Source organism: Rana temporaria, chromosome 3 (genome assembly GCF_905171775.1).
Source record: "Rana temporaria chromosome 3, aRanTem1.1, whole genome shotgun sequence".
Classification (NCBI taxonomy): domain Eukaryota; kingdom Metazoa; phylum Chordata; class Amphibia; order Anura; family Ranidae; genus Rana; species Rana temporaria.
In genome coordinates, this window is record NC_053491.1 from 425964732 (window position 1) to 425990947 (window position 26216).

The window sequence follows — 26216 nt, forward strand, 5'->3', positions numbered from 1 at the left end:
ATATTTACATTTTTAATTGGATCAAATAGAACAGCAGACACTTAGGTTTATGGTCACACTGCATTCTTGAAGATGTGACTTGCCCCGTTTTTAGCAATCCAAAACATTCTTTTTCCCCCCCCCTTTCATTTAATCAGTGGGTTGAACAAAAAAAAAAAAATAAAACCTGGTGCCCCCAATCCACACACTCAATGTGGATGGGGGAATAATACTTGCCGAGTTATTGAGTTAATGGTTTCTGACAGTGAGGGCTCTTTCCCACCATCAAAATGCACTGAGCAATGCTGCCGGCTATAGCCAGAGCCACGTATTGATCGTCAAAAACCGACAGGGTGGTTGTACAGAAGTCGATCACTACTTCTAAATTAAACCATATAATTGAAGGTCCAACCAAAGTGCCAACAAAAAAACTCCCATTTTATGAGTCGGTTCACACTAGGGCGACACGACTTCCAGCGCGACTTTCAGAGGCGACTTCGACACGACTTGAGCATGAACCACAGGGCGATCTGGGGCGATTTACAACACGACTTGAAGTCGTCTCCAGGACAGGAGACTTTCCAGTGGCCAATCAAACAACAATCAGCTCTAGGGGAGGGAGGGGGAGGGAGAGGTTTGCCTGAGAAATGTATGTTATCTTCCTGGAAAGTCGCTTCAGTTAAGACAGTGATCAGACTTGGAGGCGACTTCCATTGAAATCAATGGGTACAAATCGCCTAAAAGTCAGATTGAAGTAGTACAGGAACTTCTTTTGAAGTCGGAGCGACTCAAGTCGTGTGTATTAAAACCGCTCCCATTCACTTGCATTGTTTTTCTCGACAGCGCGACTTGGGACGACTTGAGGCGACTTGAAGTCGGATCCCAAGTCGCCCCAGTGTGAACCGGCTCTAAGTACCCTACATACGAATATTCAACTTGCGAACTTCCCAAGATGCAAAATATGTGTTCGCATGTCCAATCGTGGTACAAACACTCAGTTTTCTGTCCCCCGGTTCGACCCAGCAGGCTGGACTAATAAAAAAAAAATAAAAAAACACAGACTCACAGATTGCAACACAAGCAACGTTGGTGCGGGGATCTCCCCAGTTGTGCTACTGTGTTCTGACAAGGGGCCTCCTCCCACCAGAACACACCGATCAGGGCTCAGAGCCACTGCCTGCAAGCGCTGATCTTTGTTGGACTTCTGGGAGTTTGTTTGTAAGTAGGGGACTTACTGTAGCATCCTTCAGATCATCTGCTTGCTCAGTCATTCCACTCAGCTCCAAAAAATTCTTGGAGGAACCAACAGGTAACTGAACCTATAAGCATCTACCAAAGACATAGTTATTTGTTTTTTTCTGTCTATCCAAAATGATTCCTTTCTGTAACTGCTTTCAGACTATGTCAGGGCCGACAGCGAGCTGAAGCGGCATACTTACAAGAGGAAACACAGAAATTTCACTTGCTCAGAAGTCCTGAGGCAAACAAAAGGAGAAAAGAGACAGCAAAGGAAAGGTAAAAAAGGATACAGAGATCGGAGAACGGGGGAGAGAAATCACTTAATTGGCTTGAGTCAAATATTTTATACCATATACTACATATAAAATGGCTGCTCACAGTTTAAGGATGAGAAGGTATGGGAAATATGAGTTACCAAGCATTTAATGTTAAAGTGTACCAGTCATTTTTTTTTGGTAGACATTAAAAAGGTAAAAAGGCAAGCAGTGGAAATGGTAAGCTTAAACTTTTCCCCATGTATGAGGTACAAGAGTAATTTTAAAGTGTAATATTTAAGGCCATCTTAATCGGAGTACACCTGGCATTCTAACGCAAATCCACTATATGGGCAAACGTTCATGGATACCTGACCAGAACACCTACTATATGGCCAATAGTGTGCCAACAACCCTGCAGATTATGGCGTTTCCAGTGATGGCCACTGTTAATTTTACAGCACACAAAGGCATTTCAGACAATTGTGCACTTCCAGCATGGTCATGCCCTTTTGTACATAAAGACATGGTTTGACGAGTTGGTGTGGAGGAACTTGAGTGTCTTGTATAGAGCTCCAACCTCAACCCTACTGAATACCTTTAAAGTGCGTTGGTCCGCGTTGGTCCTCCTATCCAACCTCACAAATGCCATTTTGACCGAAAAGGCATACAATCCCACAGAGACTCCAAAATGTTGTGGACATCCTTTCCAGAGGAGTGGAGACCGTTTTAGCCACAAAGGCTTTATAGGTGTCATGGTCAGGTGTCTACAATTATTTGGCTATAAAGTGTATACAAGAGCAAAGAAAGAACTGCCTCCCAGGTTGTGAAGATCGTATTGCATTTTGGAAGGGGGTGTCAAGCTTAATTTCCTATACTAATAAAGCACCACCCTCTTTTCGTAAAGCTCCACCTTTCATAGATGCATGTTACCATGACAGCAGAAAGGAGTATAGGTTGTGGAAGAAGAACGTGTTACTTAAGTTGGCCATAGACAGTTTGAATCTCAGCTGCTTCAACAGGAACCGGGCGAGATTCAAACCATGTATGGGCAGGCTGAATGTACCCAAGTTGATCAATCAACTTGGGTACAGCCAGCCTGCCGGATTTTATATTCAATTATTGCAAGCAAGCCATAGCAATAATCCCAGTCTGTTACCAGTGGAAGGGCTAGCACCTTTATCAGGTTAGTAAAACCTTGGAAAAAGGTTCTCCTGCAAGTGTTGACTGAAATTCTAATTTTAAACAGAACAAATTCTCACACTTTAAGGGCCGATTGCTTGTTTAGTCAAGGGGAGAGTAAAAAACATTTTATTTGCCCGATCCTTTACTCCATCATCAGGCAGCTCTCCCCTACGCTCCAGCGGTGGACTGCCCCTTAGCATCATTGCATCCAATGCAGGGCTGTGAATCCTGCATTCGTCCAAATGGTGTCAGGGCCTTAGATTAATGGAACATGGGAGAGAAGACGCTGCGGGACCAGCCTAGCAGTACAGAAAAAAGGATCATCAAGTAAGTAAATCTACTCTAACAAGTCCCCTAAACCTAGAACTAACTAACTAACCCTTCCAGTGTGGCCACAGCCCCACTACAAAAATAAATAAATAAATTCTGGTTTCCCAGAGTCGGCTTTAAGTTATTGTTCTCCTTGCTGGAGGCTCTGACCGGAGGAAGCAAAGCCCTGCCTCTACCAGGATGGCTATCTCCACTCAGAGACACAATGCAGGCCATGGTATGGTAAATCTGTGATGGAGAAAAGATCAGCCGCAGGGAAACCACAGGCAAAACTGGTGACAAAAACGTTGCCTGCCTGATTTGTCCAGAGTTTTTTCTCTTTTTAAAGACATCAGTGCTACAGACACGAATGTCTCCCACAATCTCGCCTCTATGTAACTGTCCTGCCAACATGCATACACAAGTGGGTCATGTCTTATATGGACTGAAAGCAGTTTAGAAAGTTAGGTAGCCAAAATCACACATGGAGATTTAAAGGGGTTGTAAAGGTTTGTTTTTCATTTTCTAAATAGGTTTCTATAAGCTAGTGCATTGTTGGTTCACTTACCTTTTCCTTCCATTTCCCTTCTAAATGTTTTTTTTCCTTTGTCTGAATGTCTCACTTCCTGTTTCTCCTCATTAAACTTGCCCCCATCATCCGAGCGGTGTTTAGTCAGCCAGAACAGCTTACTGAACAGCTTACTGAGGAGGAACAGGTAGTGAGAAATTCAGACAAAGAAAACAAAGAAAACAACATTTAGAAGGGAAATTTAAGGAAAAGGTAAGTGAACCATCAATGCACTAGCTTAAAGGAACCCATTAAGAAAATAAAAAACAAACCTTCACAACCCCTTTAATGTTGTGTTGTACAAGTAATGCAGAGCAGGGTAAAGGCTTCTAGTAATTAGTTAGGATTGAATTTTCGGAAAGATAAATGGAACAATGGGAGTTATTTAAATCACTGGGAGCCATAGAGGGGTTATGGGAACTGCAGTGGGCACAAGGAAAAGATGCATGGACAACTAAAACAGTTGGTTTAAAAGCATACAAGAAGCTTTAGAAGTCAACACAAATAAAAAACTAGCATTAAAGAGACCCGGTCACCAACTAAAAACAAAAAGAACAAGAAAAAAAACTGCTTACTTGCAGCATTTACATTTTTATAGATTTTTAATTTACTTGCAATGCTGCTTTGAAATTGTTAGAATATTTGACTACTCTAGGAGAGTCAATTCCCCAGCTCTTTGCATGTCATTGTCCTCTCTTCGTTTTTTAAGTATCTAATAATCTTCTGGGCTGATCCAGCTCCTTTGCCCCTCACCTCCCTATCTCTGTCTGTGGGTCTGCTGACATCACATCCAAGATGGCAATACCCAGCAGAGTCTCAGGGCTTTTGGATGTCTACGCAAGGGAGGTTTTTGTTAAAATTATTAGTCTGGCGACAGGGTATCTTTGGGGACATTTAGCATGTATAGAGAGGATCCTGAAAATTATAAAATGAGAGTGGATCAACATGCACAACTTATTTTGAAAAACCAATAAGCTAAAGATTAGTTGGCTGCATTATGGTGCTTAGATAGGATTGTATCAGATGATTTGGTTGATGGTCAGTATAAGCATTACTCATAATGGATAAGGGACTGAACATGTGTCCATAATCTGTTTAATACGTTGGCACACGTTAAAAGGACAACTTAAGATATAATGAAAAGAAGATGGAAACACAAAATGTTATTTAGCAGGTTGCCATACTAGTCATTAGACTTATCAGTAAATTTGAACAAGGAGAAAATGGCCTATGCCATTTTTAGTCTTCTAGGTGGATTCAGAGAGAGTTAGGCCGGCGTATCAGTAGATACGCCGACCTAACTCGGAATCTGCACCGTCCTAAGTTTAAGTGTATTCTCAAACTGAGATACACTTAAACCTAGCTAAGATACAACAGCCTGCACCGTCGTATCTTAGGGTGCAATATTTAGGCTGGCCGCTAGGTGGCGCTTCCATTGAGTTTGGCGTAGAATATGTAAATGACTAGATACGCCTAATTACGAACGTACATGCGCCCGTCGCAGTAAAGATACGTAATTTCCGTAAGAGATACGCCGCCTAAAGATCAAGATGCCCCCTAGGTGGCGTAGCCAATGTCAATTATGGCCGCCGTTCCCGCGTCGAAATTTTAAAATTTTATGTCGTTTGCGTAAGTCGTCCGTGAATAGGGCTGGACGTAATTTACGTCCACGTCGAAACCAATACGTCCTTGCGGCGTACTTTGCCGCAATGCACACTGGGATATGTACACGGACGGCGCATGAGCCGTTCGTAAAAAACGTCAATCATGTCGGGTCACAGTTAATATGCATAAAACACGCCCCCCACATCCTCATTTGAATTAGGCGCGCTTACGCCGGCCTATTCACGCTACGCCGCCGTAACTTAGGAGGCAAGTACTTTGTGAATACAGTACTTGCCTCTGTGACTTACGGCGGCGTAGTGTAAATACGCTACGCCGCCGAAAAGATGCACGCCCCTACCTGAATCCAGCTATTCATGTCTACTTTTTCTGATGGAATAACGAATTCCAAATGCGTATCCCCCAAAATAATTCAAGTTTCTAGGTCAGACATTTGTGTCAGACTGAAGTGTGTTCCAGCAATCCCACCTCAGCAGACCGCAGAGGTGGGGTATTATGTCATTGTCTAGGTGCACCTACCATGCAGCATCATGGATCTCTAGCACATTTTTATTTTTATCCCCCCTTGGATAAAACACATAAAATGAGGAACACAAGTTTCAAGAGAGACTTACGTTATTAGACGGGATCTACCCAACTTTGGCGAACATCTGGGACTTCCCGATCCTCTCCTTGGTCTAGTTTCCTGGGCAAGATTGGTTTCTGAACCAGAGAGGGTCTTGCATAGTTTAGGATGATCCAAAGGGCCATCACTTAGATCTTTGTTGAATCCACAAGGTGCTTTTGTAACAGTAGGAGATGAAGACAAGGCAGAGTTTCCTCCAAAAGGGTTGAAGTTGGGGTCTTCCCACTGGTTGGGATCAGAATTATAGGACGATTTGGGGAGGGGATGGTCATCCAAATCTGCATTCATCTCTAGGTTCTTCTCCTCCTGCCCAGCTTTTTTTGTCCTGTTAGAACTATCCTTTTGTATCCTGGATGGAAGTTTGCTCACGGATTTCCGGACTCTCTTTGGGGAATCTTTCTTGATATTGTCATTTGTTTCCATTACAAAGTCCTGATTGTTAAAATCTCTTTCAGAAGTATCCACTGATGTCGCATTGTCTGTCTGAAGGCCATTGTTGTTGAGGAAATCTTTACCAACGTCCTTCAAGCTTTCTTTGTCGATTACCTTCTGCTGAACTCCTGTGTCATTGCCTTGGTCATCTTGTGCCAGAAAACCATTATCTACAGATGAATCTTCTGTAGGCCGGGCCCCAGTATTGTCAACAGGGGACTCTTTATCATCTCCCACCGAAATCCTGGTAATGGAATCTACAGTGCAAACCTCAGACACAGCTAGATCCTTGTCTATATCCAAGTCACTGGTTGTCTTCTTACCAAAGTTTGTTTCCAAGGTGCTATCAGTTAATAGGTTGTTATTATCATTTAAAGTTAAATCTGAGAAGAGTTCTGTGACAACTTTATTCGTTTCTGGAAAAAAAAAAAAAAGAAAAGAAAGAAGAAGATTAAAATAACCAAATTTGTCTCATAACAAGTAATAAAACTAACAAGCAAACCTTTGGCCCGGTAGGCAAATACAACTAACTGGACCTTTCAAGGTTTCCTGTAGGCTCAAAGAAGTGCTCCACACAAAGTGTATTGTAGTATGGCAGTGATTGGTGGCCATGGTGAAAGGTGGATGTTGTCTTAGAAAATATGATTTATTTCACTAAAAAAAAAAAAAAAAAAAAAAAAAAAAAAAAAAAAAAAGGAGATTGTCAATGAGGAAGTACTGTATACGATTAATATTGCTTTGGAAATTATTATGGACTCCCTATATAAAATAGAATAGCTCCCCCTATGGTGGGACTTTGATAGGCCAAACATTATTGTGTGTATACATTTTTTTTAAATAAGCTATTCTTTTTGTTCATGATTCTAGGGATGTGGCCAATACGATTGATTTAAGTGAGATGGTGATCACCTCCTCTTTGCCCTATATAGAATACAAAAAAATATATACCATGCCACCATTACAAATAAGCCTCATTATTCGGTATCGCAACATAACACATTTGATAGTTTTCCATTCTTCCATGACTGGCTTAGTTTGCAGCTTTCTGCATATGGTTGTATAACTCACAAACTGAATGACTAAACAGAGAGCAGATCACTACATATGTGGTCAGTTGTCAGGTTCAGGTTCCACTCTCATTAAAGGCCCAAATGGGAGAGTACCAGTCAGGTACACTTGCCAAAACATTCACTAGCATGGTTAGCATTTAGCATACACAGGTCAGTCAAGTTCCTCCACCCCAAACTCACTCACCCATGTCACTCACCCATGTCAGTCAAGTTCCTCCACCCCAAACTCACTCACCCAAGGTTCAAATGGACCTTGCTTTGTGCACTGGTGCGTAGTCATGTTGTAACAGGAAGAGATCACCAAACTGTTCCCATAAAAGTCGGGAGCATGAAATTGTCCTAGATGTCTTGGTATACTGAAGGCCTTATGCACACTGGACGTTTTTGAACTTTCCTTCTCTGGAACTAAGGGGCCAAGCCCAACCCCCTGAAAAACAACCCCAAACCATAATCCCCCCCCTCCACCAAATGATTTGGACCAGTACACAAAGCAAGCTCCACAAAGACATGGATGAGCGGGTTTAGGGTGGAGGAACTTGACTGGTCTGCACAGAGTCCTGACCTCAACCCTACTGAACACTTTTGGGAAGAATGGGAGTGGAGACTGCAAGCCAGGCTCTCTCGTTCAACATCAGTGTCTGACCTCACAAATGCGCTTCTGGAAGAATGGTCAAACATTCCCATAGATGGCCTTCCCAGAAGAGTTGAAGCTGCAAAAGGTGGGCCAACTCAATATTGAACCCTACGACCAAGATTGGTGTGCCATTAAAGTTCATGTAAAGGCAGGTGTCCCAATACTTTTGACAATATAGTGTATATTATTTGTAATGTCCTATTCCAGACCTTTTCTATCAATTAGTACCACCTTTCAAGGTCTACAGGTCCTCACAAAAACTCCAAATGCAACTGTCCGGGGACTGCATGGGTGCATCTTTGCAGTTCCCAAACAATCATTTTTTTTTATAAATAGGTGTTTTGTCACCAAGGGCTTGAATTTCCTGTGGAAGTTTGGAATTAGGACCCGTGCATGCAATAGCCATCTTCAATGAGACAGGAGAGTGGAGGGTGGCAAGGGCTTACCCACTGATCCCCAGAAAGTCAAACTTTTAGTAACTATATAAATCCATAGTCTGATGGGTGCACATAGGGTTTTCTGGCAATAATGGTACCTCATAGTACACATTCTAATGTTAGGTTTTTAATTATTCAAGTTTAAAAAAATATGCATCAGATTTACTGGAAGGTTTAAATCGGACTACCTGCCATGGGCAAAACCTTTTTTTTTAGACTAGTTTATACAATGTTTGTGTATAAGCTACAAATAGCTAGAGGGCAACAAGAGTATATAATTATATTACAAATACTTGACTTTTATGTTAGGCCAAAAAAGAGCAATTACTGCAATAAACCTTAATTACTGCAATTAAAACAAAGCTGACATTTAATACTTCAATCTTGAATGCCATCCCAGGTAAGACCATATAAGCCCAGTACACAAGCCAGGCACAAATCACGTAGCAGCAGAGTCTTCAAAATAATCATTTTGTAATTAGGGATAAGCCGAACACCAGAACCTTTGAACGGACCGACCGTTTGCGCGAACATGGACGTCTATGGGACTCGAACGTTCGAATTCAAAAGTGCTCATTTTAAAGCCCAATATGCAAGTTATTGTCGTAAAACGTCTTTGAGAACCCGGGTCTTGCCCCAGGGAACATGTATCAATGGAAAAAACGTTTTAAAAACGGTTGTTTTTCTGGAGCAGTGATTTTAATGATGCTTAAAATTAAAAAAATAAAATAAAATATATATGAAAACTTCCTTTAAATATCGTACCTGCTGGGTGTCTATAGTATGCCTGTGAAGTGGCACGTGTTTAGAACTGTCCCTGCACAAAATGAGATTACTATAAGAAAAAAGTCATTTAAAACTGCTTTGTCTGGTACCTGCAATATGGATGAAAATCATTGAGAAAAATAGCACAGACACAGACAGTACACACACACACACACCACGTAGCTTTAGGTGCACGCTGCAGAGGACACAGGCAGTACACACCACGTTGCAAACTGCAGAGGACACAGGCAGTACACAAATGTGAGAATACTGCAGCTAGCACAATCACCTGCCTGCCAGTAAATTAGGAAGTGCGGATCTAGCTAAACTATACAGTGTATAAATAAATAACATCTCCAGGGATCTTCCATCCTGACCAAGTGAACTGTGGTACGTGACAGTGACACAGATGCACAGTACAGTCACACAGTGTACACTACTACACACATACACAGAGCATCACCATCTCCCCCAATGTTCCTCCTGCCTCCACTTATTCTCAATGTTCCCCCTAATTACCCCCAATGTTCCTCCTGTCCCCCCAATGTTCCTCCTGTCCTGCCACCTCACTTATCCACAATGTCCCTTCTGTCCCCCCAATGCTCCTCCTGTCCCCCCAATTATCCCCAATGTTCCTCATGTCCCTCATGTCCCCCAATGTTCCTCCTGCCACCCCACTTATCCGCAATGTCCCTCAATGCTCCTCCTGTCCCCCACTTATATCCAAAGTCCCTCCTGTCCCCCCAAAAAAGGAACTATAGCCTAATACAAAGGGAGGGAGCCGCCTATACAGGGAGGTACCAGAGCTGGTCCAGGTAGGAAGGTAGGAGAGAGTACAGATGTGAGGAATTTTTAGGCGCAATCCTGACCCCTGCACTGTATACGTAGCGCAATCCTGACCCATGCACTGTATACGTAGCGCACCCGGCCCTTTGAGGGTAACCATACTGCTGATGCAGCCCCCGATGAATTTGAGTTTGCCACCCCTGCTCTACACACTGTAACTTTAACTGACTAGCCTGCCTGCTCCATCTACCTACTTAAAATGCTCTCCGTTTTTTGCAAGCTGTGATTGGCCAAGCATGCGGGTCATAGTGCATGCTTGGCCAATCATCAGCCAGCAATGCCACAGTGAATTATGGGGCGTGAAACGCAACTCGAATTTGGCGCGAACGGCCCAAAGCGTTTGTAATTCAACAAACGATCGAACATACGATGTTCGAGTCGAACATGAGTTCGACTCAAATACGAAGCTCATACCTATTTGTAATAAGACCAGCAACATTTTTGTTGACCTTTTTCCTACCATGAATATATATATCTATCCAAACCATAAAAGTAATGATTAAATTATACAATACGGATTTTGTTGGAAAAAATCTGTTATATACACTCTACATTTCAAAGAGCTCTTACTTTTTCAAAGTTGATATGTTAGAAACTCCCTTTTGGAATAATTATCCTTTATTACTGTTCTGGTCACAACATTTTGGATTTTCCCCTCTTTCAATCCCAGTGACATTGATCTTTAGGACAAATAAAGAACGTGAATCTCTCTAGCGGGGACACAGAATGTAATAAAAACTCACACAAGTTTTTTTTATTTCAATTTTTTCTTGTGAGGGCCTATGCACTCCATGCTAGTCCACTCAGATGTGTGTTGTATTGTGTATTAACGTGCGTGGTGTTAAATCAACCTATTCCTTTGAATGAATTGTTCATGAAGTATTTACCATAGCAGAACAAATGGCACCTTAGCACACCAATGCGAGTTGTAACAATGGTGTGAACTGGCTCTTAATGAATAGCAGCACGGGTCACCCCTGACATGTTTGGCACTAATAAGTGCAGTTTTTTGGTCTTCAATCAGCTGCGTTTTTGTGCTTATAACACGTGTGCAGTGTAAACGTTGCACTGCCTACATTGTACGATTATAACATATTGCAGAGCTAATTTTTTCTGTCTTTTTACAGTGCAGCACATTAGAAAGTGGTGCATAAAAATGCAACATGTTCTATACTTTGTCAGTGCAAACCAGTGGCCTCCAAACTGCAGCCCTTTGGTTGCCTTTATCCGGCCCTCAGCACCATTTTGAACGTGTGTGGAGAGATATCTCTCATATATATATATATTTTCATCTTTGGATACAGTATCATGTGGTCACATCATAATTTTATACATGCAACTTTGTACTATTTGCAATTATGTATTTCAGTCTGATGCCAAGAAATGTATATCAGCTCATATTATCAACATTTTTATTTCTGTAATGTGCCATGTTTAAATTTCCCAGTGCCTTTCCCAGTGGACGCCTTGTATGGAGAAACGCAGTGTCGGGTGGAGCCAAGGACTCTGACGTCATCACACTCCAGCTGGTTTGGCGTGAGCCGCGGCTGGTATTTTTTATTTTTTATTTTTTGGGATGTCAGCAACCCGGTATTTTAATAAAGGGTATCTTTTTTGATTTACTGCACCATGAATTTTCCTCTTTTTCTCATTTTTAATATGCCTAAACCTGCCCTCTGAACGTCTTTACCCATCACTGTCCGTGGAGGAGATAGTGTGTTTCCTGGGAGAAAGATCCAGCTGATCCTGAGATTATTTGGTATTCCCTGTAGAGGCGAAAAAGACCGCTAAGTGTAGGATTTCTGCTGTGGATCAACCCTCATGTCCGGAGCCTGGTGATTTAACCCTTATATGCTGAGCCCATTTGATCTCCGTAGCAGAGATCCACCTATATCGGTAAGCGTCCAATTTATCTATCTTTACCTGATGGAAGCATAAGCTGAAGATTTGTACCTCTGCTCCTGTGTTCAATCGAATCTTTGTAGCTTTTGTTTTTTGGCTTTTTGGACTCCAAAATGACCATTTAAGATTATATTGCTGAAAGTGTGCGGCAATTCTCATATATATTGTTTTCACCACTCAAGCTCATATTGTTGAATATGGGCGGCAATTTCTATATATTTGTGTTTGCACTAGTCACCTTTTTCCATCATTTTTTTCTTAGGAGTTATATATTTATATACACATTTATACTCACCTTCTAATGCGATTTTTTAGGTTGAGCATTATTTTCACTTTATTATATTTATTCTAGTTTACTATTCAAGCTAATTTAAATAATTGCAGCACCTTCTTTTGTCATACTTGGAATATTGTCTCTGTGGGGACAAGTATTAATATATATTTTTTTCACATGGTGAAATCTTTTGCACTTTGCTGCACTATTACATGTTTTTGGGGATAGCGCGGATCAACCATACTACACATGTTTAATTGTGTCATCTACAAATAATAAATATGCAATTTTACTACATTGTTTCATCATCTGTATGCCAGCTTGCCTCACTCTAAGTCCCAATTTCTTCTTTTTTTTCTCTAGCCCTTGGAGCACCATTCTTCACTCTGATATGAGGCACTATTGCTCCCATTGACACCAACACTGAAGCATAGTTCCTATACTGTAGCATGCATACCCCGCATGAGCCGCTATGATCGGCAACGCTCGGCTACAGTCCCACAGACACCAACGATGGGGCACTTTTCTTTCCACTGAAATCAACAATGGGGTACTATTCCTCCCCCTACTGATCACAGGTGCTATGTATTTGTTTTACTTCAACGTACCACTAAACTTAAAGCGGAGTTCCGGCCACAATTTCACTTTTGAAATATAAATACCCCTGTAATACACAAGCTTAATGTATTCTAGTAAAGTTAGTCTGTAAACTAAGGTCCGTTTTGTTAGGTTGTTACAGCATTTAGACACTTTATAAAATAGAAATTCACTGGGGCCATCTTAAGTGTGGGCATCATGAAGCCAGACTGTATGACTTCCTGGATTTCAGCCTTGCACATGCTCAGTGTCAGATCAGGTTTCAGCACCTGTGCTGTCCAAGTCACATGATTCTTTGAGACTGGGGAGTGCACAGACTCCTGGAAAGTTACACCCACTACATTCCCAGGAGACTGTGCGGTGTAGGTTAGGAAGCTTAAGCACCTAGGTGCAGGAAGTGGGAAGATTAACTATTCTGCCTAGCAACAACACTTTGAAGGCATCTAAAAAAAAAAAACATTTTCGTAAAGGACTAATGACATTTTTTTAAAACTACTGATGTAATGTTATATTTATGGGTGGAACTCCACTTTAAGGAAATGTTTACCCCCGCTGATGCTGGGGCATTTCTTTCTTCCACTGGCCACAGCCTTGCTCTCTCAAAGGCTAAAAGGACAGTGAAGTTGCCCTTTGTTTGGAACATTTGGAGACCCCTGGTTTAAACTGAAGCCAAAGTACAGAAGGCAAATTAGAATGCCTTGTTCTGGTGTTAGGACCCCTTCCCAAACGATATGAACAAGGCCCTAAAGCTGTACTCTAAAATTGACAAAATCTGCCATTGCAGTGGGGTTACCTGCAACGGTTGAATTTTCTGTTAATCAAGTAGGGGCAGAGATAAGGTGCATCACCCTTTTCCTTGCTCAGACAGGCTTCTCCAATCAATGTGACCGGTTCACTGCAGCATCCTCTATGCAGGTCTAATAGCACTGTACATGACGACACAGAAAGACCAACCACAGCCTACATACAGACCGGCGCTTAAGGACAGCGGTAGAACCTGCCAGAACAAGGGATAGGGCAATACACTTTATACCTGCACCAATAGACTAAGCAAGATTTTAACCCTTGAAGTGCCAGAGCGCCACTGCAAGGGTAGATTTCTCTCATTCTCGGAGTTCAGCTTCAGCTTGAAGAGTATGTAGACTTACAAACAAACCCATTTTATACAAAGCCGATTAGAAACATTTGTATCCGCCTATCTGTAAGTGAACGCGTCCATCACTAGTCTCCTACATCAAATACTCAAATTGCTATGCAGAAAGTGCCCTTAAAAACATCATACCCTTTAAAAATTATTATATAAGGTCCCTTGGAGGTAATGTTAAATGTTGCATCGGATTTTAGCCCTCTGCTTTTCACATAAAGATAAAAATGCAACATGTTACAGTTTGAGATACCATATTTAATCGGCGTATAACACGCACCCTATAAGAGGGAAGTTTCAGGAATTTTTTATTTATTTTTTTAAATGAACCACTTTGAAGCAAAATAATGGTCAGTGTGCATCAATGCAGCCTAATCTGTGCCCATCTGCAGCCCCTAAATTTACCAAAATGCAGCCTGTTCAGTGCCCATCTGCAGTCTCACCTTTGCCATCAGTGTCAAATTATCCCTGCCGTCTCCGAGAGAAGAGGAGAAGCGAGCGCCGCTGAATTACATAGAGCCGCCATCTCCTTACTGTGTACCCAGCAATGCTGTAGCCTGGCCCAGGCCTAGGGCAGCACTTTGCAGGGGGGCAGCACAGACAGTGTCCCCGCCGGCTTGCACTACACTGTTAGGCAAATTAGTTTAGCGCCCCCATAAATCGGCCGCACTGCTTCCAGTATGTGGGCGGTTGGCATTCTGCAACTGTGTGGGGGGGGGGGGGGGCGTCGCTTCTAATTTTTTACCATCCCTGCCCCATTGCAGAGATTTCCCTTCACTTCCTGTCCCATAGCCAAACAGGAAATCTATGCAAATTAAGGGAATCCATTCCCCCCCCCCCCCCAGGCCATCAGAACTAGTGTCCCCACTTGAAAATTTCAGGGTGGGTCTTAAACCGCAAGGGGTTTGGCCTTGACAGGAAGGGGTGGGTCATATTTAAATTAGGAGGTGCACGAGTTTAGTCAGGCCTAGGGCAGCACAAAACCTAAATACACCCCTGGTACCAAGTGCTCCGTCACTCACAGCCACGCCTCCTGACCCTGCTCATATGATAGACAGTACAGTGGTCCAATGCGGGGCCAGGAGGCGTGGCTGTGTGTGATGGAGCGCCGGGTACACAGGAAGGAGATTGTGGCTCTATGTAATTCAGCGGCAATCACTCCACAGAGACAGCAGGGATCGGCGTATAACACGCACCCACAATTTTAAGCCGATAAATACGGTAATTTGTCTTAACATTTGGGGCACTAGTCATATTTTAACTTTTCAAACCCTTCAACAATAATTTCACACATTCCATAAATCAGTTTTCCATGAAACAAAACACTTGGCGCGGTTTTTCATGGTCATTCTGTTTTTTGTTACAGTCTACAGTAACTCACATATAGCCTTGTACTGTTGCTACTAACAAAATAATGATTTGAAGGACAAGCTTAGCAGTTCCTGTGGGCCGAGATGTAAAATTCCTGGTGCTTTACCCACATGTATGCATGGCAATTCTCCCTAAACATGGCCACCATTTTATTGAAGTCTAGAGCAGCCACTATCTTTTTGGAAACTCTCTTTGATCTCAAAAACTATACATCACTTTCTTAAAAAAAAAAAAAATGTACAATTCCAGACCTGATTGTATGTCCTGGCTTAGCTAGAGAAGAAGGCTGACAAACTTACTGTGTTGAAGTTCACAGGCTGAGATGAGGGTGAATGAAAGAATATCTGGGAAATAAAATAAGACACTAGCTTTATAAGTTTAAAGCCAGCCATAGAGGGATCAAATCTTGTTTCAGCAGGGACCGGCTGAGATCCGATTCATCCATGTACAGGCTGGTTGTAATGAAGTCAATCCATCGATTGACTTCAGTACAACCAACCTGTGGAATTAGTTTTGCATGCGATTACTGCTGGCAGGCAACAGTAATCAATAATCATTATGTTCTGCCAGCAGAACAAAATAGCACCGTGAAACACTGTTTGTGTTCATGAGGGAACCAAGCAAATTATCTTTTCCACAACATGTGGTTGCAGGTAAAAAATAAAATAATTATTATTATTATTACTACTACTACTACATTATCTGTGGCTTGCCTAACTTGTGTCTCCCTGGCAGTAGAGTTTTCCCTGTCACCTCTCCTGATTTTCCTTTCTCCCTCCGTAATCTGTGTTCCCCCTGCACAGTCTGCCATTCCTGTTGCTTACTTCCCCCTTCAGCAACAGTAAATCTTAAAGCGGTCAGCTGTTCGGCCTCTAGTGGCTCTGATTTTAGGCACAGTGCAGAGAATAGAGAGCAACTGAGCATGCAGAGAAGGGAGAGACAACATATTACTGGATTTTAAACAGAATAGGCACTTGTTTTTAATGTTTTACATTAAACATACCAGCAAAAAGTGGCCAGCCTGACATGATCTAGAAGGACTTCATTGTCGGATTAAAGTTCCACAACACAACTCAAACTGGCTACAAAATGTCTAAACTGCTTGGGGTTACCTAGAACTATCCTTTTTCCTTCTTCTATATCAGCCATTCTCAACAAGGGTTATGTGGAACCCTAGGGTTCCTCCAGAGGTTGCTAGGGTATCCTTGAGCTGTGGTAGATTGTCCTCACGTCCAATGGTGTCTGCACAGTTCCAGGGCCAACACCACTTGGCAAAGTTAGCTACATGGCACCAATGATCATTTTAGCTGTCTGTAAGGGTGTCATTCTAACCACCACTGTAAGGTTTTTCGGTTTGCCAACGAAACACTACCGCAAGGGGAATCTCTCCCCTCCCCCCCAATGAAATGGTTTTAGTAGGGGTTCCCCAAGACCTGAAAATTATTTAAAAGGTTCCTCATGGGTAAAAAGGTTGAGCAAGATGGTTCTATAGTGACCTGGGAGAATAAAAAGAATATTCTGACCGTCTCATGGGCAATATGCAAAACAATTTGTCATGGGGTACTAAATGCACGTTACAGAGGAATGACCCGTGTACATTCTACAAAGACAAGGCTTTCTCCGCAATACACAAGATCTACATTATGAAGCCCAGAAGAAAAAAAAAAGGAAAAAAGGAAAAGCTGAATCCATTGAAAGCTACTGCACAGCTCAGCCAGGAACATGAAACCCGATTGGAAGATGCGCTAAACTGCTTCACTTCTGCTCCAGTTTTCACAAGCCAGTGATTAATGTGACACACAGAGACGTGCCGCATTATTATAGGGAGAAGTACGGCCGCGGCTCATGTCCATTGTGGTAACAATTTCAAGTGACATTATAATCATTTGCTTCATCCAAAAGAGCCAGAAAAAATTAGGTCAGCAGGCGTTATCGTGTTTGAATTAACATTAACCAGATTCTCTCTTGTTTCAAGGGCATTACAGGAAAATGGAAGAAAAACCCAATGGCTGCCATGTGCAATTAACCCTCTCTCTGTAAGGCCTTGTACTCCACTTTTAAAAAGGAGTATTAACCCCCCCCCCCCCAAAAAAAAAAAAAGCATACAGTATATTGCAACTTACTAAACCGTAAATGTGGTGATTGTATTTGTTTTATCTTTTATGCTTTTTTTCCCCCCTCTGTTTTTAGCTGCTGATTTGGTCAGTAAAACACCTCCTGTATTAGCGTGCCTACACTCTGGACGAAGGAACACCTTTAAAAAGCGGCATTGTCAGTTTGGGGGGGGAGGGAGTGTGTTAGATGGACTAGCACATTGAAATACATTAATAAACTGAAGCCATACTCCAGCTAATACTTTAACCACTTGCCGACCGCCTAACGTACATATACTGCGGCAGTTCAGCTCTATTGCGCAAAATTACGTACCTGTACGTCATTTCGTGCAGTGGCCACTGGGTGGCGTGCACGCGCCGGAGACACGATCGTACACCGATTGGACAGAGGGGGAGTCAATCAGCGGATCCGGCGGACCATGATAAACTGACTACGTTTATCATGGCTGCTGGTCACCGATAGCGTGGTCAGTTTATGTGCTTCTGTCATCTAGCTCTTTCCTCAGTGTCTCCCCCTCTCTACCCATCATTTCCGTAGTCTGTGTGAGAGCCGATCTGCTCCCCGTCCTCCAATTCTCATGCCTGTGTAATTATATTCCCTGTAGCTGCTCCAGTGCTTGTAAAGTAAAGAAACATGTATTAATTACTTTGCTAAACTACAGGCAAACCTTTATTTCCCCCCATTTTGGATAAAGTGAGAGAGGATTATAACCCTTGGTCAGGTTGTTTTTTATTGTGTTTTTGCCATTTGTTTCCCATTGGAGAGGATTTCCCTTCACTTCCTGTCCCATAGACAAAAGATTTCCCATGTGGTCTCATCTTACCACAGAACTTTCTCCCAGTCCTTCTCTGAATCAAAATTGAGCTCTTTGGCATTAACCTAACTCGCCGTATTCGGAGGAAAAAATAAATAAAATGCCGACTATAACCCCAAGAACACCCTACAATCAAGCACATAGGTGGAAACATCATGCTATAGGGCTGTTTCTCTGCTGAAGTTACAGGCCAACTTTGCCACATTGAGGAGCCGTGTATTGTAAAATCTTGAATGAAAACCTTCTTCCCTCATCCAGAACACTAAAGATGGGTCATGGATGGGTCTTCCAGCATGACAATGACCCAAAACATACCTCCAAGGCAACAAAGGAGTGGTTTAAGAAGAAGCACATTAAGGTCATGGAGTGGCCTAGTCAGTTTCCAGACCTTAATCCTATAGAAAATGTATGGAGGTAACAAACTTCGAGTTGGCAAGCGACAGCCAAGAAAGTTGAAACCTTAAGGATTTAGAGAAGATCTAAAAAAGAAGAGTGTACCAAAATCCCTCCCGAGATGCATCCAAACCTGGTTACTACAAGAAATGTCTCATCTCTGTGCTTGCCAACAAGGGTCTCTCTACCAGGTACTAAGTCGTGTGTTCACAGCGTCTCTCCTTGGGGATGTAGTCCCAAGGGAGGGGGTGAGCATGCCGACTAACCCCCAGCCAGAACGGCTCGGATGATGGGGGCAAGCTTACTGAGGAGGAACAGGAAGTGAGAAATTCAGACAAAGAAAAAAAAAAAAATTTTAAAGGAAAAAGTAAGTGAACCAACAATGCACTAGCTTAAAGCGGAGTTCCAACCACAATTAGCATTTTTTAAATGTATGTCCTTTCATCCTGCGTTTTTATAATATAAATCTGGTCACTTACTAATTTACAATCTGCCGCCGATTCGCATAGATATTCAAAAAAGATAGTTTATAAAACTATATCTACACTGTTGTCATTTTGCTTGTGGGCATTGTGAAGCCTACAGGCACTTACTTCCTGGAAGTCTTGGATGGGGAGTGATAATTGGACAGCGCACTGCATCCTGGGAAATGATGACACATTTCCCAGGAGCATTAGAGGGAGATGATGTCAGAATCCTAGGTGGATTCAAAGGTAGATTTCATGGGACCGCATAGCAACAGGCATTTCCAGATGAGTAAAAAAAAAAAAAAAAACATATTTTCTTTTTTAGTTGTAAGCTACAGTTTAAAGCAAAATAGTTTTTTTGATGGAATCTCCACTTTAACCACATAAGACCCGGACCATTATGCAGGAAAAGGACCTGGCCCCCTTTTGCGATTCGGCACTGCGTCGTTTTAACGGACAATTGCGCAGGCATGCAAGGTGGCTCCCAAACAAAATTGGTGTCCTTTTTTTCCCACAAATAGAGCTTTTTTTTGGTGGCATTTGATCACCTCTGCGGTTTTTATTTTTTTGCGCTATAAACCAAAATAGAGCTATGATAAATAACCCCAAAAAATATATATTAAAAAAAAAAAAAATTCCCCCCCTCAGTTTAGGCCGATACGTATTCTTCTACATATTTTTGGTAAAAAAAAAAATAAAAAAAAAAAAATTAGCAATAAGCAAACAAGCAAAATAGGGGGTAGTTTTATGGCATTTCTATTAATATTTTTTTTTTTTTACTAGTAATGGCGGCGATCAGCGATTCTTTTTGTGACTGCGACATTATGGCGGACACAGCAGATACTTTTGACACATTTTTGGGACCATTGTCATTTTCACAGCGAAAAGTGCTATAAAAGTGCTATAAAAATTTACCGATTACTGTGAAAATGACAATGGCAGTGAAGGGGTTAACTACTAGGGGGGTGCTAAGGGGTTAAGTGTGCCCTAAGTGAGTGATTCTTACTTTAGGGGGTGTGGCTGGATGTGTGACTTCACTGATCATCGTTCCCTATAACAGGGAACAGACGATCAGTGACAAGCCACAGAGAAGAACGGAGAAGGTGTGTTTACACTCACCTCTCCCCGTTCTTCAGCTCCTGTGACCCGATACAAAAATATGAAGGAAACTTGGACAGCCGCACTCCAAAAATGTTCTTTTAATTAAAATCGATCACAAAATAAACATGCCACGGCAAAAAAATTGGAACAAAAAGTCAACGTTTCGCACTGTAGCTTCAGTGCTTAGTCATACCTATAACTAAACACTGAAGCTACAGTGCGAAACGTTAGCTTTTGTTCCAATTTTTTTGCTGTGGCATGTTTATTTTGTGATCGATTTTAATTAAAAGAACATTTTTGGAGTGCGGCTGTCCAAGTTTCCTTCGTATTTTTGCATCACTATTGCATTGCCGGCACCCATGGTTTGGTTCCAGTGAGGAGGTTCTTTGAAGACTACTAAGCGGTTATTTTCTCTCTCTCCTGTGACCCGATAGCAGGACACCGTCGCCGATCGGGTCTGCGGGTGCGGAGCTTCGGAAGGGTCGTGAGCGTGCCGCCGTGCACGCGACCAACGGCTGGACACTTAAATGGCAACGTACCTGTGCCCAGCCGTGACATTCTGCCGACGTATATCGGCGTTAGGCGGTCCTTAAGTGGTTAAAAGGAACTTATTTAGAAAATAAAAACCGAACCTTTACAACGCCTTTAGTTTGTTCTCTATGGTCCCACTGTATTTAGGAATGTAGTCACCTTCTCACCCAGTCTTGCTCGCTCATGAGAAGGACTAGGGGCTATGAGATTTTTGGGCGAGTAGAGCAACGCACATGACCACAACATACACTGCTTATTCCTAATAGAAAAAAAAGGGAGAGGGAAATATGGAGGATCACAGAGGGCTTTACAAGGAGGCAAAAAAAAAAAAGTAAGAGACAATATAATGAAAAATAGATTGCAGGGCTATTAGGTAGGGGATGTGTATGGATCATTTTTGAAGCATACGGATATCATTCAATGTCCCTTAGAGTTGAAGAATCATTTGAAGTTGAAGAAGCAGAAATCTCATTTGGGATGTGTGGGGCGACACATCATGCTGGGCCTTAAGCCTTTGTCTCCCTCGGTGAGGATTTCCCCGACCCCTCCTTCCTTGGAAGGTTTTGTATTTAGGTCATGGAGTGAGACACTGCCTACATTGTTCAGATTTCCTTTGTGAGACCGTCTTCTGACCTCAAATCACCCAGAAACTCCCGCACAACAGCCATGTGAACCAAAAATAAGATACACCTGGGGATCAATAAATCAGGTTTTCGAAAGTTTTTATTTTAGTTTCCCATAATAGACCAGGCAGAATGTGAGCTCTGTGGGGTGGAAACAAGAGCAAGGAAACTGGTACTACAACACTCAGCATCCAGCTATCATATTTCAAATGAAACAAGAACTTGTATGTCAATATGGACAGATGTGTCAATGAAACAAGAACTTGTTGTTCTTATGGACCAGCGCCTTTTTGAACCAAGTTCTTGTATGCAGTGGCGTCACTAGGGTTGGTGTCACCCGGTACAAAAAAAAAAAAATTGTGTCACCCCCCAACTATAGTCAGACCCCCCCTCCACTAACTGTAGATACCCCCGCAGTACAGACCCCCTCCACTAACTACAGACCCCCCTCCGGCAGTACAGACCCCCACTAACTACAGACCCCCTCCACCAACTACAGACCCCCCTCCGGCAGTACAGACCCCCACTAACTACAGACCCCCTCCACCAACTACAGACCCCCCTCCGGCAGTACAGACCCCCACTAACTACAGACCCCCTCCACCAACTACAGACCCCCCTCCCGCAGTACAGACCCCCACTAACTACAGACCCCCCTCCGGCAGTACAGACCCCCACTAACTACAGACCCCCTCCACTAACTACAGACCCCCCTCCGGGAGTACAGACCCCCACTAACTACAGACCCCCTCCACCAACTACAGACCCCCCTCCGGCAGTACAGACCCCCACTAACTACAGACCCCCTCCACTAACTACAGACCCCCCTCCGGCAGTACAGACCCCCACTAACTACAGACCCCCTCCACTAACTACAGACCCCCCTCCGGCAGTACAGACCCCCACTAACTACAGACCCCCTCCACAAACTACAGACCCCCCTCCGGCAGTACAGACCCCCACTAACTACAGACCCCCTCCACCAACTACAGACCCCCCTCCGGCAGTACAGACCCCCACTAACTACAGACCACGCTCTGGCAGTACAGACCCCCACTAACAACAGACCCCCCTCCGGCAGTACAGACCCCCCTCCCGCAGTACAGACCCCCCTCCACTAACTACAGACACCACCACCCAAGTGCAGACCCCCCATTAGTACAGACACCCCCACCCAAGTGCAGACCACCCATCAGTACAACCCCCCCACCCAAGTGCAGACACCCCCATCAGTACAGACACCGCCCCTCAGTGCAGACACCCCCCAGCATTACAGCAGACCCCCCTCAGTAGACACCCCCCTAGTGCAGACCCCCCAGCATTATATAGACCCCTCCCCCTCAGTAGTAAAGACCTCCCCAGCAGTATAGGAGCCCCCCCCTTACATACCTCAGAACAGCGCTGCGCTACACACACTGTGTGTCTGTCCCTCGAGCTCAGGCTCCTCCTCCTCCTCTGTGGATGTAAACAGAGGAGGAAGCCGCTGAGGCACAGCTAATCAGGGGGCAGCGGGCGCTGTTAGAGGTGCGTGCTGCTACCCATGGGTGTCACCCCTCTGGCGGGTTTCACCCAGGTGCGGCCCGCACCCGCCTAGCAACGCCTCTGCTTGTATGTCATTTTGGCCATGACTTCTATGAAACAAGAATTTGTATGTTCTTATAGACCGGCATTTCTATTAAAAACAAGAACCTGTATGTTCTTATGGACGAGACCTTCACGTTCCAGTTTTCAAAATTCAGGCCCAGTGCTCTGAATGCAGATAATAAGTGAGCATTTGCTATAGATTTCTTTAGGTGAATAGTAAAATCTGGTAAATATGGGCAACGGTGCCATTTATGCTCCAGTGACCATAAGCCTTCAACAATATTAATGATTATTTATCCAGGTTTAGTAGTGAAGGGGTTAAAGAGTCAGATGTCTAGAGGCGGCTGTAGAAAAATGCCAGGAATCCCTCCAGAGAGGATGATGGTTTTTGACATTCATTTCCAGTACGGGTTGGTATGCACTTTAAGGACACACATATACAAAAGCTAAACAAGATCCAGTTCATAAAATGGAGATCAACATACTTGCCAAAGTAAGCAGTTAAATAGTACATTACACCGCAACCTCATGGTTACTGCTACTGTTATAGGAAGAAATTATATTTCAGGGAGGGGGGGGGGGGAGCAAACAGAGTTCAGGAGCCAGTCAGTCTAATAAAGCAGCCAGGAAATACTTTTAAGCCAGATTCAAATCTGTGCTTTGTGGCAAACTATGCATTGTACAGCAATACACAAAACTGACTGCAGTGCAATGCCGCATCATTCATTTTCAGTAGCACCCAAACACGCCTTTGCCAGGGCACCACAACCTGCTTAAACCACTTGAGACCCGCGCTATTGACAAAAGACGTCAACAGCGCGGTTCTCAGGTGCCAACTGGACGTCTTTGGACATAATTTGAAATGCATTACCCGCGCGCGCCACTGGGGGGCGCGCGGCGGGTAACCACTGTGCCGCCGCATCGCTGGGGAGCCGATGCGTGTACCTGGCGGCCGCGATGTCCGCCGGGTACACGCGATCGGTGGTGACAGCAGGGACGTGGAGCTCTGTGTGTAAACACAGAGCTCCACGTGCTGTTAGAGGAGAGGAGACCGATCTGTGTCTCTTGTACATAGGGACACAGCATCGGTCACCTCCCCCAGTCACCCCCCTCCCCCCACACAGTTAGAACACACCCAGGCTACACATTTAACCCCTTCCTCACCCCCTAGTGTTAACCCCTTCCCTGCCAGTCACATTTATACAGTAATTAGTGCATTTTTATAGCACTGATTACTGTATAAATGTGAATGGTCCCAAATTTGTGTCGAAAGTGTCCAATACGTCCGCCGCAATATCGCAGTCCCAATAAAAATCGCAGATCGCCGCCATTACTAGTAAAAAAAAAAAATAATGAAAAAGAAAATCATAATTCTGTTCCCCATTTTGTAGGCGCTATAACTTTTGCGCAAACCAGTCGCTTACTGCGATTTTTTTTTACAAAAATACGTCGAAAAATACGTATCGGCCTTAACTGAGAAAAAAAAATATATTTTTTAAATTATCGCTCTTTTTTTGTTTATAGCGCAAAAAATAAAAACCGCAGAGGTGATCAAATACCACCAAAATAAAGCTCCATTTGTGGGGGAAAAAGGACGTCAATTTTGTTTGGGAGCCACGTCACACGACCGCGCAAATGTCAGTTAAAGCGATGCAGTGCCGGAAGCTGAAATTTCGCCTGGGAACGAAGGGGGTTTATGTGCCCAGTAAGCAAGTGGTTAAACAGTGCAGATGGTTTAAAACACCCATTGCAATATATTACCAGTCCATTCAAAGTGACTGGGCTGCCTTAATGTGATTCAAGAAAGGTAAAAAAATGTTTTAATGCCAAACATGTCATATTTGCCTGCGTGTAATGGTTTTGCACAGAGCAGCCCCGATCGTCCTCTTCTCGAGTTCCCCCCTAGTGCATGCTCACTCCCGAGCCCTGCTCTGTGTGTCCACAAGACACACAGAATGGTGCTTGGCCCTGTTCCCTGCTCCATCTGGCTGCGATTGACAGCAGCCAGAGCCAATGAGGAGGCAGAGAGCCAGGAGAGCAGCTGCTCTCATGCATATTGCTGGATTGAAATTAGATTTTTAGGAGTGCTAGGGGCAAGGGGGGGGGGGGTAGCTGCATACTGCAAGTTTTGTTACCTTAATGCATAAGGTAAAAAAAAAAAAAAAAAAAAACAACAAACACACACACACACACACACACACCTTTTGCCTGTACAACCACTTTAACCCCCTGAGCGGTAATCCAGAGTCTGGCTTGGGGGGGTGGAATTTCAGGACCAAAAGCGGTAACCCCGAGCCAGACTCGGGACCGCCTCGCAGTGTCCACAGGCAGAGTTACTTACCTTGTCCCTGGATCCTGCGATGCCTCCCCGCTGTGTGATTGAGCGGTGTCCTTCTCGTTCGATTCACAGTGCAGAGTGTCGCCGAGCTCCGTTCCCTGCGACGTTACGACGCACGGGGGCGGAGATCGGGGCCAAATTTAAAAAAGTAAATAAACACAATACATACAGTATACTGTAATCTTATAGATTACAGTACTGTATGTAAAAAATACACACCCCCCCCCCCCTTGTCCCTAGTTGTCTGCCTGTGTCCTACATGCACTTTTATATAATAAAAACTGTTCTTTCTGCCTGGAAACTGGAGATTGTCCATAGCAACCAAAAAGTGTCCCTTTATGTCAAAAGTGGTTTTAGAGCAGCTAGAAAACAGCGATAATAAATTAGAATCACTTGCAGAATTGTGCGATAGCGATTTGTGGGGAAATTCGTCATCAAAAAATTAAAGTAATAATTTTTATTACCATCATATTATTTGTTATAATTATTTAAAATGTATTTATTATATTATAATTTATGATTTTGTGTTTCAAATTTTATTATACCCGGGATGTCTACTAGACTCTTGTTTGGACAGATTTAAGTGAGTTATTTCTAAGAATTACAGGCCTGCAATATAAAACGCCAAACTTCCATGCAAAATAATGGTACCGCTTTCAGCACCTAAAATCTGAAATAATCATACCGCCAGGGAGGTTAAGGGCACTAACACACTTTACCGCATGGGGGCCTCTGTGGTAAAGTGCCGCTATTTTTAGCAGCGCTTTACCATAGTTTTAGAGGTGCTTTTTGGCCACAAGTGGGGGGCTTTTAACCCCCGCTAGCAGCCGAATAAAGTTATAAGCGCCCCGATTTGCAGGAGCTTCGGCGGCGCTACCCATTTATTTCAATGGGCAGGTGCGCTTTAGAAGCAGTGTATACAACGTCTATACAACGTCTCTGTCTGTAACTCCACACTGGTGTGGAGTGTCGTGCTCGCCCCCTCCCTTGGACTAC

The 26216-nt window shown here is 43.4% G+C and overlaps 1 protein-coding gene across 5 annotated transcripts in view; it reads right to left on the bottom strand.

The window, feature by feature from the left end:
• Window positions 1-26216, bottom strand: part of TACC1 (transforming acidic coiled-coil containing protein 1) — a 161939-nt gene that overhangs the window by 59557 nt on the left and 76166 nt on the right. For all 5 annotated transcript variants that reach the window (XM_040346247.1, XM_040346243.1, XM_040346244.1 and 2 more), the window contains exon 3: window positions 5772-6630. In XM_040346247.1, the coding sequence (XP_040202181.1) occupies window positions 5772-6630 (859 nt within the window). The remainder of the gene's footprint in view (window positions 1-5771; window positions 6631-26216) is intronic.